Raw genomic sequence first — 16,646 nt, forward strand, 5'->3', positions numbered from 1 at the left:
AATTTTGTTATTTTGTTCCCAATATGGGTAAAACCCTAATAAGAACCCGAATTCGGACCCGGTTTCGTTTTGGCCCGGCTCACTCTATCTCTTTTTAAAAGAAAAAGCTCAGACTGTGAAATCCTCGTCCGTGGAAGCAACAGAAAGGAAAGGAAACGGAACTCCATTGTTAGTGTTTTTATGAGCTACTTGACGAAGGTGTCGTGGCGTATCAGAGGGAACACGCACTTGTACGGCGGCGATTGTAGGGCATGGAATAGAAGAAGCAATACAGCTCGGTCGTACTCGAAGAAACCAGCAATGGAAAAGAAAGAAGAAGAAGAAAAAGAAGCGTTCTACGTGGTGCGAAGAGGCGACGCAATCGGGTTCTACACAAGCCTTGACCAGTGTCAGCCACAACAACTCACCTCTTCCTCGGTCCGTCATTTCTGTCCTTAAAAGTCTCACGTTTTCCGATCTTAGTTTTGTTGGTGTGTGTTAGATATGCGATTCTCCGGTGAGCGTGTTCAAAGGGCAGGGATTGCAAAGCAAGGCTCGAGACTATCTGGCTTCCCGGGGCCTCCAAAACGCCCTTTATACGATCTCTGCTTCCGACTTTAAAGAGGATCTTTTCGGAACCCTCGTTCCTTGCCCTCTCCAAGTAACCAACCAGGCCTTTCTCTTGCTTCTCTGTTTATACATTACATTATATTATATTATATTATGTTTTCAGGATTTGGCTTCTGTACTCCAGGATTCATCCAGGAAGAGATCAGTGGAAAGTGTGGTGAGTAAATGTGGTGTTTGATAAGATGAAAGATATCATCAAGATATGATAACAGCTTTTATTTGCTGCAGGAACAACTTGCTTCTTCGTCTCAAAAGCAGTCCAAGCTAACTAGTCCAGATTGTGTAAGAAGTTAGTGGGTGAATATCAAACAACTCGGTATAATTTCAATAGACTGAATTGCTTGTTTTTGGTTTGGGGCGTAGAGATCGTGTGTTCTCAAGTTTGATGGAGCGAGTAAAGGAAATCCTGGAAACTCTGGCGCCGGAGCTGTTCTGCTAGCTGATGATGGAACTCTGGTATTTCATTCGTTCCCTCTCCTCTTCTCTTCTCTTTCTTATTCTTTTTTTTTTTTTTTGTAGATTTGTAAATTGAGTGAAGGTTGTGGTAAGATAACGAATAACATGGCTGAATATCGAGCACTTCGTTTAGGCTTGAAATCTGCTCTTGAAAAGGGCTTCAACCGTATCTCCGTCCATGGAGACTCCAAACTCGTCTGCATGCAGGTTCGCTCGCTCTTCTTGTCTGTCATTGATCGCTCACACGAACGAATGAATGGTTTGTGAGATGTGAATAAAAAAAATAAAAAAAAAACAATTTCAGGTCCAGGGTTTGTGGAAGGCCAAGCACGAAAACTTGATAAGTTTGCATAAGGAAGTCATGGAGCTCAAGAACAAGTATGTCTCGTTCCAAATCGTTCACGTTCTCAGGGTTTGTGTTTCTCTCTTGACCTTCTCTTTATAAACTGCTTCTTCGCTTGTGACTGATATTATTTTTTGTTGCTGATCATCTTCAAGGACCGTAATTCGGCCGCAGATGAAGCAGCAAACAAAGGAGTTGGTCTTTGTGGTATGTTTGTTTGAATGATATCGATTGCATTTCAGCCCATTATATATTCAATATTTTCTCGTGTTAAGAGTGTGATCGAGATCGTGGTGAATCTTGCAGATGGTGAAATCGTGGAGGAAACCCCGTAGAAATTCGAAAAATTATCGGCGGTCTGACTTAGTACTACTGTGGTTCAGAGATTGAAAATACGTCTTTCTTTGTTTTAAGCATGTTGATCTACGGTCTATTGATCTCGAATGTAGAAGAGGAGCCATTGTTTGCTCGACTGAAACTTGTAGGGAACTTCATTTTTGAGATGTAACTTGAAGAGCTGTCGTTTAATGTGTGAGAGCCATTTGTTATGCATATTTTTTTTTCTTAATTAGTAGTTTCTTTCAAAATAAAAAAAATTGAATGGAACATGGTCATAGATTTTGTGGCGCTTGCAATATTTCGAGGTCTGATTGATTTTATTTGAAGCGTGGATGAGTGTGAGTATATAATTTGAGCCTTGATACTCACTGACACGGCACACAAAGGCCTATCACAAGAATATGGTTTTATAACTGAAACTTGAAAGTCTCGTTGCCATTATGAAACTGGATTCAAGCTCTCTATAAACAGAGATGCCTTGCAGTGCAAGAAACAGACTGAACTCTAAATCCATATTTCTTTTGTTCCAGCGAATTAATCACGACTCGGTTTAAAAACTTCTGTGCATATGGAAGATCAATAAAATGAGAATGTTTCAAATAATGCAATTTGTATTTTGCAAAAAGAAGACCCCAAAACAAAAGGGAAAAAACATTGCCAGCTAAACCATTTTAGCCCCTTTTCCAATTTGTGCAAACAATTAAGCCATTCATGAATACGAAATTGAACGGTTTTTCTCTTCACTTCCCCTGCTTAAACAGGTAACACTCAAATTCGAAGCAACTAGCTGCATAGAATTAAATAAAAAATAACAACAATAATATTGATACAACAACATGAAGCCCTATCTTCGCAACTAAATTACAACAACTCTCATAATTGTTACAAGGAACACAATTACCTAAATGCCTAATTGCAGGTCGCTTAGCTGTCGAAAAATCCGGGGCCTGCCCGCGAGAGAAGCTCCTGCCCCGCATCCGTTCCCATTCGCACCATATCTTCGTACGTGTAAAGCCCTTTCCTCGAAGTCTCGAGCACTAAAACAACAACAACAACAAATACATATTCAATGAAATCATAATCATAATCTATGAATAATTCGGGTGCATAAGCAAAGAATATACCTCGGGTTCCATCGGGAGAAGCCACCAAGCCTTTGAAGACGCAGTTTCCGTCTTCGTCTTTGCTCGCGTATCCGGCGATCGGAGTACGGCACGACCCGTCCAACGTCACGAGAAAGGCTCTCTCGCAAGCAACCGCCAATCTCGTTTCCTCGTGATTCAGCGAAGCTATGTAATTAGCCTGCAATCACACACACAAAAAGTTTGAACTTTCCGACAATAAGGCTCTCTAAAGTCTAAAACCATTTTTATACGATCACATTTTTTCGCTTACCATTTTATCGTCCTCACTCCGACATGCGATTCCAATGGCACCTTGAGCCACGGCTGGAAGCATTTCATCCAACGAGAGGACGGAAGACACGTTCTCCGTCATGTTCAGTCGTTTGAGTCCAGCTAAAGCTAGTAACGTCGCCTTCACCACCCCTTCGTTCAGCTTTTTCAGCCGCGTTTGGACGTTTCCGCGGAAATTATCTTCCACCTTCAAACACAACCAATCACCACGTAAATATCTTTAAAAACTGGAAATTTCTTGTTCTGGTTCTTTTTTTAAACTAATCGCAAAAATAGTGTATAAACTTTGCTTGCTGTTTACAGTTTCATGTATAAGGAAAATAATTAGCTATTTTGAAAATGGTGATGTAGCTAAATAGTCAATTTAAAGTTATGAATTTGCAAAATAGCCAAAGTTTGTCTTTAGTTAGTGAAATAGCCAAAATGTGCAGTAAGTTGATTTAAAAAAAAATTTGAACCCAAGATTCATTTTTTTGAAAGTGATAAATTACTTATAATAATCGTCAAAAAAATTTAATCTTGACTGTCAAATTTTTTTTTGAAAACGTAAATTTGGCTACTTTGCTGAAAAAGTTGAAACCTTGACTATTTTGCTAATCAATAAGTTTCAAATGGCTATTTTGTACAATTTTTCCTTTTGAAAACATCGCACATTTTTCTTTTTCCAAAACAATACACCTTACGAGCTTGAAGGGCGAAAATGAGTCACCTTGAGGGAGGGAAATCTATGAAGAATCTGGGATTTCCTGCGGAGAGAAGCGGTGCCGATGACACTGCCGTCGGGGAGATCGGCCAGCGAAGCGGAGGTCAAGGAAATGAAGGCGTCGCGGACGTCCTCGCGGGGGAGATTGCAGGGAAGGATTGTCTTGTCGGGCAAGTAAGTGGGAACGTCTTTCATGGAATGGACAGCAATGTCGATTTGGCTGTTGAGAAGCGCTTCGTCGATCTCCTTCGTGAACAAACCTTTCCCTCCGATGTCCGCGAGCGGTTGGCTCAGAATCTTGTCGCCGGTCGTCTTTATTATCACGATCTCGATCGCTCCTTCTTCCGCCAGCTCAGCGTGGCTCGCGATCAGCTTCTCTCTCGTCTCGTACGCTTGGGCTAGTGCTAGTGGACTATCCTATATTTAGAACCAACATTAACAATACGCCACAAAATTTGAACATCAACGAGTTTGTTGCAGACTCTCTCAACCTACAGATCCTAAATTCAGTACTTGCTCGATCATTTACACACAGAGAAGAAGAAAGTCAAATCTTCCTAGGTCAACACACGGATTTAGAAGTGAATTACGAAAAAGAAATAATGTAAGTCAACCAGTACGAATAAGTTATCTCTAGTCGCATTGAGATCCAAAAGCGAGCGAAACAGATAAAAATATAAAAACCTAGAAAGGCTTGATCAATTCTAAAACAAAATTCAGGCTAAAGGAAAATAATTCGAAAGTCGCACCTTCCTCTAGTGCCAATTCTGATGAGAGCGAGTTTGGTCTTCTGTGTCTGTTGTTCGACGGCGACTGAGGCTCTTGTAGCTCCCACGCCGTACTTTTTCGCTGTCGTTTTCGGGATCGGAAGAGAGAAGCCGAGAGCTGAGACCGATCCAGCGCTTGAGAGGTTGACCGGGCAAGAAGACCGAGACATGAGACCACACTGGTTCGTGAGTGTGGTTGAAGAGAGAACCATATCCATTATCGATGGGAGAGAGAGAGAGAGTTTGGGTTTGGGTTTGAAGGAAATCTGTTTAACAAAGGAAAGCGTTGGTTGGGTGGATAGATAGGATATCATTCAGCAGCAGGGCATGGGAACCTGATCCACTACACCTTTTTTTTTTCCTTTTTCTTTTTCTGTTTTTTTTTTTAATTTGTTAAAAAAAAATTACACCCTCTCTCTCTCTCTCTTTTATTTTTAGAAATAGAATATATAATATAATTATTTTTAGATAAAATTACAAACTTTACCGATGGAGGAATTTATTCGAATATGAGCTCATTGTCTAAAAAACTATAAAAATTTATCTAAATCATAAATTGGTTAATTGATCGACCCATAATTTATATAAATCTAAAAGAAATTGGTCTAGTAACCGGTCTAAATACTCAGTTATCCGAATATTATGTTATCAAGTTTGTTAAATCCAATATCCGTTTTTAAACCCGATTTTAAAATTTCGGTTATCCAATTTTGAAAAATTCGGATCTAGTTTGAAAATCGGTTTGAAAAAACCGGTTATCCGGATTTACAATGATCATAATCTAGTAAAAATGAGTCATCCGATGCTCTAATCCAGTCAAAAGGAGTAATACAACCACCCAAAATGCATAATAAAACACTAAGATAATCTAGTCCATACTCCAAAAATGCATAAAAAGTAAAATCCAAAAAGGACATCATCACCATTTTCATGAATCCATATGGTCTCGTCTCGTGTCCACCTAGCTAAACATGCAAAATGTCATGATATGAATTACAACACAATAATAATAAAATAAACAACATGCATGCAAACACCAACAATATTACCTTAAGAGATCAAATAATCAAGTTGTAATTGTAGTAGGAGTTGTTGATAAATGAGAAAAATCTTCTACGATTACTTCACCATCATCAATTTATCATGAAATTAAGTTCGATCAAGTTGTTATATTAAATAAATTACACACAATTTATCAAATAAAATAACAAATTAAAAGACTTACCCGAAACAACTTGTTTCAAATCATTTAGCGCTTCCACTTCATCCATGTATTCTCGCAAGATCATGGGATCTTTGTACGAGTTCAACCAATTTTTGGAGCAAATCAATGCTTCCACCATTTTTGGAGACAAAGAACTGAAAAATGAGAGAGAATAAATGACAATATATTATTTCCTTATTTAATGAAGAGATAATATTTCAACCATTATTCTCTCATATATATTAGGAAATTAATTATGAGAGATAATAAATGACAAAATATTATTTCTTTATTTAATTGGGAGAAAATATATCAATCATTATTATTCCCTCTCTCTTATTTTATTTAATTACATGATTTCTTTTCCATAAATCTAGCAATTTATCAAAGAGAGAATATTCAGTATCGACCTTATAACTAGTATTTATTCCTCAAAATTAAAGCTAATTGTTGAATGAGAAATTGATGCTCAAAATATGTTGAAAAACATACCTTGTGAAAGAAAGTAGGTGGGAAAACTCTCTTCGAAGAGTTTACAAAACGGAATCGGTTTTATTCCGATTTAATATTTTTGTAATGATGTTTTATCTCCTTTATTTTCTTATTAGTTTTTTAAAATAATTAAAAAATATTTTACATGCAATTTTTCTTATAAATTATTTCAGTAAATATTATTTTATAATATTGAGCTAATAATGCAGTATAGTATTTTGTCTTATTCTAAAGTGTAAGCTTTTGTTTTGCAAGGCTCTCATTAATATGCTGTTTAATGCATCACACGTACTCCTCTTTCATGCAATAATTTAGTCTGCAATAATTTAGTTTTTAGAGTAACTTATGAAGCTTATTCGATTTCACATTGCAATGCTCAAGAATCGTCAGGTTTGGCATTTATACCATTCACACATTAAAGTAAAGTATCCACATCAGCCAATCAATTGCCAGCACAGCAACCACGTTGACCGTCTCTAATACTATGAGCATTCGGTATAACCTTCGCGTTTCTTATACTGATTCCCATCAAATTCAGATGAAAAAGTCCCGAATTAGATCTTGAATTGATAGAAAATAATATTTTAGAAAAGTCAAGAAATGTAGTACTGTATTTAAATATTGATTTCTATACAACTATACGGCTCTGTGGTCCGGAATGTACGGAACATCTTTGTGGAGTGAACGCAGGCAATCAGTTAACCTAATTATTGAAAACTTGAAATATATTATTTATACAGCCACCCGTTAAACAGTGCAAAACTAGAAGATTGTTGATATCTGGTCGTTTATCACGAATATTTATATGGCAGTTTAAGTTGTATTGAAAAAAATCAACATAAAAAGTCAAGATAAACAATAAAATAATATGCATGTATGCGTGTACGTGTTTGAAATTAGTTAATTGATGAAACAAACATGGTTGGAACTTGGATGGTCATTGAAACGAAGTGTGATATCTGTGGGCGTGACCAGACTAGCATAATTCCGTGCAAAATGCGAGGGTTGGTCCCAAATTATTTTGTACAAGAAATTCACGATATATTATATTCATGTCATGACATTCACGTACAAACCTAATCAGTTTCATACTTGGTTCCACTCGCTAATCATTTGTCCTCAAAACACATTTACAGTGATTACATAGTAAACTAACGATTGAGGTTCGACATTTATTATGTGTTCTTTTAAATTTTAGAAACACAAAAATAAAAATAGAAGATAAAAGGCAATAATGTATGTTACTAATATAATTAGCACATTACAAACATGTGTTCGAACCCTCCGAGAACAATAAAAATTTAGCACTGAGCCCGAATCAAATATGTCCGAGGGACAAGTAAGATAAGAAACGACTCATTATTCATAAGACAAAAAACGAACATTGTCGAGCAAAACTTCGAAAAGAAGAGAAACTGGTAAGTCCAAGACTAGTCAAACAAAGAAAACGTAGCCACGTAATAATTTAAATAACAAAAAATTAAGTAACTAATCAACTTAAACGTTTGAGATTACTATATAGCGCCACTATTTCGTAAATACTAAGTAAATGTCTACAAATACGACGTGGTATTATGTGGGCTTTTATGCATTCTTGATCTGCCATTTTGTTTTAATTTTGAAATCTCAACTTAAATTTGAATTTTTGTACGTCTGAATTTTAAATTTAACAGCAATTTATTCGTTAATTAACTTTCAAATTATATCCCTACAATCTAGCAACCAATTTTGGGATAACGTGGGATAACTTATCATATTCTGAACCAAACTTGTAAATTACAACCATCGTGAGTTTAAATAGTCGAACTTCTTAACCGCTGAAAATATATATAAATTGAATAAAAAAAAAAACATATATATGTAAGAAATTATATATGCACAATATTGGCGCTGTGCTATCTCATTCTCAACAAATAATAGTCTGAAAAATGTAACAAATCATATAATAACCTGAAATTCTACCCACTATAAGTGGGTGCCGTCATATCAAAATCCTCTCCTTCGTGGAATATCCGATAATACTTTACTTTATGAGTACTAAAGTGATATGTTGTTGGTTGTAAGTTAAAGTTTACATCTGATTTAAAAATAGTTGGCAGCGCCACAATAATAATAAAAGCGAATAGTGATACCACATATGTGAACAAAAAGTGTTATGTAGTTAGTCTCTCACTTCGAATACCCATAGTTTGACTTTCACGTGTTTCATTCATGCAATTTTAGTGAAGACTACGTTGGTCGGTTGTCAGATATAATACTTCCCAGTCCGAGTCAGTCCGCGTATCGCAAAAATCCCTCATAACATTTGTATCAAACTTATAGAAATCAATACATTTAAAAAGAAACAAAAAAAAAAATTTCGTGTTTAGTGTTACACGACAGAGAAATATCACTATATTCAACCATCAAGAATTGAGCGTACTTTAAAAATGCAAAATCTCGAACCAAATACAAATATTTAGGCTACTTAACGTCTACGAGTCTTATACTATTCGTCTTGTAGCGTACGTTGACATTGGAGATTTAGCCTTTTTTTCTTCATTATAATGCTCCTTCTAAATTTGTATTATCTTACAGGATTTTATAAAAGCCATAAAAAAATAATAATTTACTGTATGTAATTCTTTAACTATTAAATCTTTGTTTTATAAGTATTATTTAACTTGCATATGTAAGCTTTTTATGTAGTTTACATGAAGGGTTCAATGCATACGTGAAATTTTCGTTCATACATAGAATTTTGGAAATTAGGTCCCATAAAAGAATTATAAGGCAGAAACCACCCGCGTCGCGAGTAGTAGATATGCCAACATTAATTTTGGAAAGCTACGCTAAATCTACGACCACGCAAAAGTTATAGGTGGGGCCCAAATTAACGAAGGACTAATTAAATATAAACATGTGAATAGTGTTGGTATAATTAATATGTCACAATTGCGTATATGATACAGTGCACATATTTAATAGGTTCTTCGATTCTTCGTTTGAATATCCCCTTTGAACATACAAGAGGAGTGGCAAATAACATACATAATATCGTTCTCACTACTTTACTTTTATAGCGCCACGATGAATTAAGATTTATATATTGATTTATGTGATTTTATAAATTGAGGTGCAGATTTGGTCTGGCTCCACCAGTGGGACTTCTGCGTTCTTTATTAACATACGTGGCACGGAAATGGCTAGGGCTTATATAATACCCGAAATTACAATCTAATAACGCCAAAAAAATAAACGTGAAAATTATAAAGCACAAACTACTCATTTGAAACTTAAGGACAAATTATCCTTAAAAAAACAAAACAAGAAAACGGAATAGGACCAAACACGGCCAAAAATGTCAAACATAAGACCATAGCGCTTATTCTTGCTCAAAATCCGATCAACTTTGACTATTTTGATGAATGGGGGGCTCACTCGAATTATTTCTACTGATGAAACTAAGCTATCAATTGAAATTGAATTCTCTTTAATCCAATTATTTCCACCAGATTATATAAAGTAAATATACAATATAGCTTATTAATATATACTTTAGTAATTAATAATTTCAACAAAATATTAGGTAACTAACCAATTAAAATGTTTGAAATTGTTACATAGTCAACGTTTAAAATGGTGGGACAGTGAAAAGATAGCCCAAGAACCCCCGATTGAATTATTTGGTCCCACTCGGTATCAATGGGATCAAGGCTGTTCTGTTGAGCTCGTAAAAATCAGACTTTTCTTCGAATTAAATAAAGACCGAGGGTTGGTTCTGAACTAAGGGGTATTATGCCCTGAAAGCAGGGACTTGGGAACACAACAAAAGACGGGTAGACTCTACCGTCTCCCAAAAAGAGATGGGGAATAGTCCGGTATAGAAATGCATCGGAGGACACCAAGGAACCTCTTGACTCTCGTAAAATGTTTCCGAATTCATCTCCTCCTTTGATAATTTAAAAAATCTTTCGAAATTTCATTTGTTGAGTAATAACTTAATTCTTCTATCAAATACACATTTGTATTGGTGTTCTGCTAGTAATACAATGATGGCTCTGTTGTCTTTCGTAAATCTTAGGTAAATAGTCATAAAGATGACATATCATTCCTAATTATTTGTCATTTCATTGAAATAAAATAGTTAGATATTTACTTCAATTTTACGTGTGTAAATATATGGACGTGGCTATTTATCTAAGATTTTTGAAACGTTGATTATATAGCTATGTGAAACTGTAAATATGACTAATGGACCTAATTTTAAACAGAATACATCACTGATGTTCAATGAGATAAGCGCGGGAAAATATTCTCTCTTTGATACCTCTTTAGCTACAACAGATATACATGAAATTCCTCGTATCCAAAGCAGAAAAACTTACGCAAGTGGATAAAGGACCCAATGAACAGTTTCTATACTACGCTATTTCGCTTTCACTAACCCTATAATGTATACGTATATATATACCTAAAGTACGTACAACTACCCAAAAAAAAAAAAAAAAAAATAACTATCGTTGTGACTGAGCCAAGTTTAGCATATTGTCTGCAACGTCGGTGACCCAAGGAAACAGATTCAAGTTTTGTTGAGCGGCGGAGATCAAACCCATTGCCTTGTCGAAAAAGTTGCCGCCAAATACGAGATCATCACGATCTTCAAGGCCGCGAGGTCCGTTGGAGCATTTCAAGAGGTCGATGTAAGTGTCGAGATCGTGAACGCAAGAAGGGTTTTGAACGTTGAAGAAATCGAGCACCAATTCCACTCCCACGTGCGCGTAGCAAGAGCATCTCCAAGGAAACTCCAACTTTTTCCCTCCGAACGAAACCCTAAACTTGTCGTTGAACAGAACCCCCGGCATCTTCGTGATCGGGTCCTTGACGTTGACCACCCTCAGGACCTTGACCCCGAGCTCCTCGCACCGTTGCTTGAACCCCAAGTTTCCCACCCGGGGCCCGCCGAACGAGAACACCGTGACCGGCACGTGGTTCTCCTCCTTGTTGAGCCCGAGCTCGACGATGTCGTACGCGAGAAGGCTCGCCAGCGAGCTTCCCATGCTGTGACCGGACAAGGTTATGCTCATCTCCTCGCCCTTGTGCTTCCTCAACAGCCTCGAGATCTCCGACAAAAGCTGTTCCCGACAGCTGTCGGGGCCGAACTTATTGCTGCTCGAGATATCCGTCGAGGTGTAGAGGCTCAGGAACCCCGACTCGACTTTCACGTCGGGTCTGGGGTTCCGAGGGTCGAGATTCGCCGGAGTGAGAGAGCTCATCATGTTGGCGACCCACTCGGGGCTCGTCACGGTTCCCCGGAAGGCGACGGAGATGTCTCTTCTGCCGAGCCGCTTGGCCTCGGCGTCGGAGGCCACGGCCACGTAGCCGATCCACCGCGCGGCCGGGTCTTGGCCCTGGATGATCGTCGGAATCCCCGGCGCGGCGTAGATGTACTTGGTGACCTCGTAGCCGGAGCGGGACATTCCGACGCCGGAGAGCATGGCGGCTTTGCCGTACTTGCAGTTGAGGTACCGCTTCGAGGTCGGGTCGAGATCGAAGGCCTTGTAGGAGGCGGCGACGAACTCGCCGTATCGGACGATCTCGGAGCGGAGGAGAGGATCCAACGGCTGGACGAGATCTTCCCAGTCGTCGCAGCCCTGGACTTGTCTCCACAGCTCCGCCAGTTTGGGTTGCAGCGATCGCACCGCCGCCATGGGAGAGGCGTAGTAGGCTGACATGGACGACGAGGCTGTGGTGCTTGTCGTTTCTGCTTTCGTGGGAAGCGAGACTTGGCCGAAGGAGTGAGAGCGTGAACGAAAGTTGTCTGAGAACACTATGTGATTTTGGTGGCTTGTTTTAGTGTTTAAGATTCGGACTGCCATTTTTATATATATTTTTGAAATCGAGAGAGAGAGAGTCTAGAGAGAGAATCTAGAGAGAGAGAGAGAGAGAGGATGATGATTGTGATTATCGGTTTCCTGTGAGGAGGGAGAGAGAAGAGAGTGATATTTATAGCCACGAATTGAGTCACATGTAAGAGAGGACGGTGATGGAAAATAAAGTGGAAAGGGGAGAGAGAAAAGCATGTTTGGCGAGTATTTGACTCGGATATATTATATCACTTTGTCCTTTTTTCCTTTGGCCGTCTCTTTCTCTTCTCTCTGTTTCTTTTTTTGCCCTTTTCTTTCGCAATTAGGTGTTAAGAAATAATTTAAGTGGTCGGTTTGTTTATTTTTGCGGCGTTTAAGCTTAAATTGTCTATGTTGACATGTACGTACCCTGACTGACACTGGGAAATTTCGAATATGTCCCAAATATTCAACTTATTTAGAAAAAAAATATATTAGAAAACTAAGCATTTTTTAAATTTAAAATCAAGTTTAAAAAAAAAAAAAAAACAGAATTAATTATATTAATACTCACTTGTAAAGTTAATCAAATTATCTATTTTGATAAGTGGCTTTGACGAGTCCGTTTACAGTTAAATATTCTTTATTATCCCACTTTTTTTTTAGCACCTAGTTAAAAAAACTTAACAATTTAATCCTTTGCAAAATTGAATTAAAAGGTACTTTGAATTGAAAAAAATCAACCGGAATTTTCACTTCAAATAGTACAGAATTTCCGTCGTTAATGGGCATTAGCCTTCTATTAACCAATGAAATTACATCTGAATAGAAGTGGAATTTCCATAACTTCCAATAGTCCAAATTTAACCATGGCTTCCATTAAAATACTGACTTCGTGTGAATTATATTGTATTATTATTATTATTATCTAAAAGTTAGGCTAAAACATAATCTAAACGGTCAATATAAGTTATAGGCTATACTTAAGTTGACAAACATGCTTAACTTTATAGGTGTTGAATTTTATTAAAAAATATATTATTTTTTTTTTATAAATATCGACTAAAATGCTACACATTATGTAGTTTGATAATCATTTCGTTCAGATATTTATTTTAAGGACCAAATGACACTTCCATATTATTTTTGAGCTTAATAAAAGTAATCTTGAAACTAAGCACGTTCATTTGTCAATATAGAAAGTAAAATATGTGGCGAGTCTAATTTTTACTAATGATTGGATATTAGTAAGAGTTCATTAAGAAAATAGTCAATTTTAATGTTTGATATTGCTATATAATCAACGTTTGGTAAATCTTAGGTAAATAGTCATTTTTCATGTATTTACAGACGTAAATCTTAGATAAATAATCAATTTTATATATTAGGTCACGCTATTATTTACGATTATTTACTTAAGATTTAATAAACGTTGATTATTTAAGAATGTCAAACGTTTAAGTTGACTATTTTATTATTATTTTTTATTAGATAATGTTGTAGCCCCGTGTGAAAAGAGTTCGAAAATAGAAAACTAAGTTTTTAAAATATATCGTTGACATATCTTATTTGATATCCTTTGGGGATATGACTCGAGAAACAAAGGGTAATCTAGTATTCTCGATTCTTCCATGTTAAATATGTGGTTTTCAAATTATTTGACTGTCCTTGCTTTGATATTATATTTTATGTATGTAATAAAGGCTTGGACTCTTGGCAACGTGATTTATATGGAAGGCATTATGGAATTAAAATTTCCAAGGTTTAGCCAAAGTCTTAGCTCGGGACATTTGAGTCCAACTAGGCTATCACGTTGGATCCAAGCATGAGGCCCAATCGAAACAAATTTCCCTCTCAAATACAAAGTCAAGATTAAACCTGATATTACATCAAAATAGAACATTAGTCTAATTCGTCACTACAAATACTAAAACTGATATTACATTTTAATACTAAGACACTCAATCATTGCACAAAATATATTGTTCAGATAAAAAGCGTGCGTTTTATCGAACAGCCGAGGTGCTTTCTCCTGCAAGCAAGAGACTGGATTGAGTTTGTATTGTAACTTATTCTTTGTCCGCGGTATTGTATTATACATGTTTTACGTGTATAGTGTACAATGATATGCAATACAACCAAAATCAAACATTATTTTTAATAAGTCCCACATGAAAAAAGTAGTAGAAACTTAGAAGGAATAAATGTTATAAATAAGAAGTTAATGTTTTGACAAACTCAAACACCGAAGTTAATGTTTCAACTGGTTGCTCAACATTTCAAATATTGGACACCGCTTCTTAAATTTCGGAGGGGTTCATGTTATTGATAACTAATCTAGTTTTCATACTAACCCCTCACCACCGAGAGCCGCACTTATACGTTATTGACAACTAATCTAGTTTTCATATTAACCCTACATCACCGAGAGCCGGATCACCTACACCCTCAAACAGGAGAAAAATATCCCTTTCCTAGCAAACCAATTGCTGAGACGAATTTCAAGAACAACATACATTTTTAAAACAATCAAAGTGAGGCATAAAGTACAAAAAATCTTATTAATAATTTTTTTTACAGAGTGTTTTTCATATTAGATTATGCATGCGACAAACTAGACTACTTTGGATGATTTTCCTTATTGTTCTTATTGTAGTAAGTCGCCTCGTGAACTAGGATCGGCACCTTGAATCACCAAAAAAAAAAATGGAACTGACAAACATAAAAGCAATTTGGAACTGGATCAAATTCAAGGGAGGTGATAAATTCATTGTATTCTCATAGTTGTTGTTTAAATTGAGGAAAATTGTATGAAAAAAAAAAATCAAGGAAAAATTAGTAAAAAAGGAAAGAATAAGGCTCTTTAATTAACTATTTATTGCATTGATATCAAGACAATAGAATTAATGGGTTTCAATAATTGGTATGTTAAAGTATCGATTTGAATGACGCAATGACATATCGAGAGGTTTCGGAGATACTCGTTCCGTAGGTACGAGGCACCAATCGATCATCTTGAATGACGAATCGAGCTCGTAGAGAAAGTGAGATAATACCGGACATAAAATAGATACTATAACATCTGAAGGAGCAAAGACTTAAATACAAATCATGTTCCACAAGTTCAATAATTTTTTATAAGTGAAATCCAATTCTATTTATTTTCACATATGGAATCGAAAGTGGGGAAGAAATATTATTTAGCGGGTCTCAATCGGACGAAGCAAGGGCTCAATCAGGCATTTAATGGAAATCGATGAAGAAATTCAAAAGAAAAGTTCACAGGTCGACAACAGAGACTCATTTAACGGAAGTGATGACATTATCAAAGATCGAAATACCGTTACTGATGTCATAACAGACTCGGATTTTGCGTTAGAGATAATCTTTGTTTGGTTGTGAAATAAAAAAAAGAACGTTTTTGTTACCGGTCCGTCCCGACCCGGTGAAACGACAACGGCCGCGATAGCGACCGTCCTTGGAACTCCCCTCGGTGCTCGGCCAGCCCTGGGCCGTCACTCGGCCAATGGCCGGCCCAGGACCGGCACTCGGCCAATGGCCGGCCCAGGACCGGCACTCGGCCGTTGGCCGGGCCTGGGAGGTCGCTCGGCCAATGGCCGGCCCAGGGCCGGCACTCGGCCATTGGCCGGGCCTGGGACGTCGCTCGGCCGGCCCTGGGCCGGCACTCGGCCATTGGCCGGGCCTTGGACGTCGCTCGGCCGGCACTCGGCCAAGGGACCTCCAAAAAACGTCCCTAGGTCGCCTATAAATATGAGGCTCGACCCCTCGAGACTGGTAATCCGAATTTGAGTGCTGAAACGCTGCTGAATTCATAATTCACTCGTTTCTCTCAAGTCTCGGCTCTCTAAACACCTAACCTCTTTTACCCACCTCAATCCTACTAATTTTGAGCGTCGGAGAGGTAAACAGAGGCACCCCCTCTGTTTCCTCTTTGTAGTTCACACAATCTTTCTTGCTTTTCAGGCGTTGACACTAGTACAAAAAAGACATTTGGGTGCGACTTTTTTCGCACCCAAAAGTCAATTTTCGCACCCAAAGATATCATTAGGTGCGACTTTGGGTGCGACTTTTCCGCACCCGATAGTCCGTACCTAAAAGTCTTGGGTGCGAAAAGTCGCACCCAAAAGTCATGATTTTCGGGTGCGACATTTAGGTGCGACTTTCCGCACCTAAAGTCGCACCTAAAATGTCACCAAAATCCGTGGAAAAGGCGGGTAAAATAGCATTCGGTGCGACTTTGTCGCACCCAATACTTTCCCTCCATGACAAAAAAATAGTGCTTTAGACGTCACTCTATTATAAAGTGACTTTAAATCTTTGGAAAAACATACTTTAGTTGTCACCTGATTTAAAAGTGACTTCAATTCTTAATTTATTTATAAAAGCAATTTAATACATTCAGCCTCAAACTTTGAGTAATTAAACACACAAAGCATATAATTCGAGATATATTTATTAAAATGAAAGCCTCA

The 16,646-nt window shown here is 37.4% G+C and overlaps 3 protein-coding genes across 3 annotated transcripts; 1 reads left to right on the plus strand and 2 right to left on the minus strand.

Annotated features, from left to right (window-relative positions):
* Positions 1-92: 92 nt before the first annotated feature.
* On the plus strand, positions 93-2,017 carry LOC149394569 (uncharacterized). The gene is made up of 9 exons (XM_089616639.1): positions 93-417; positions 482-640; positions 713-766; positions 838-891; positions 973-1,065; positions 1,129-1,272; positions 1,370-1,477; positions 1,564-1,615; positions 1,715-2,017. The coding sequence occupies exons 1-9, from the start codon at positions 181-183 to the stop codon at positions 1,741-1,743; spliced, it is 930 nt and encodes a 309-aa protein (XP_089472765.1). The 5' UTR covers positions 93-180; the 3' UTR covers positions 1,744-2,017.
* Positions 2,018-2,342: 325 nt separating this feature from the next.
* HEMC (hydroxymethylbilane synthase) lies at positions 2,343-4,953 on the minus strand. The gene is made up of 5 exons (XM_089617571.1): positions 4,615-4,953; positions 3,872-4,277; positions 3,143-3,349; positions 2,872-3,049; positions 2,343-2,784 (listed from the first exon to the last, which is right to left on the minus strand). Exons 1-5 carry the CDS (start codon positions 4,944-4,946, stop codon positions 2,672-2,674), a joined length of 1,236 nt encoding a protein of 411 aa, XP_089473697.1. The 5' UTR covers positions 4,947-4,953; the 3' UTR covers positions 2,343-2,671.
* Positions 4,954-10,615: 5,662 nt separating this feature from the next.
* LOC149394571 (galactolipase DONGLE, chloroplastic-like) lies at positions 10,616-12,215 on the minus strand. Its single transcript, XM_089616844.1, has one exon. It carries the CDS (start codon positions 12,184-12,186, stop codon positions 10,825-10,827), a length of 1,362 nt encoding a protein of 453 aa, XP_089472970.1. The 5' UTR covers positions 12,187-12,215; the 3' UTR covers positions 10,616-10,824.
* Between the last annotated feature and the right edge of the window lie 4,431 nt (positions 12,216-16,646).

Source organism: Urtica dioica, chromosome 6, assembly GCF_054948205.1.
Source record: "Urtica dioica subsp. dioica isolate 48M chromosome 6, U.dioica_male_clone48M_v1_H2, whole genome shotgun sequence".
Lineage (NCBI taxonomy): Eukaryota > Viridiplantae > Streptophyta > Magnoliopsida > Rosales > Urticaceae > Urtica > Urtica dioica.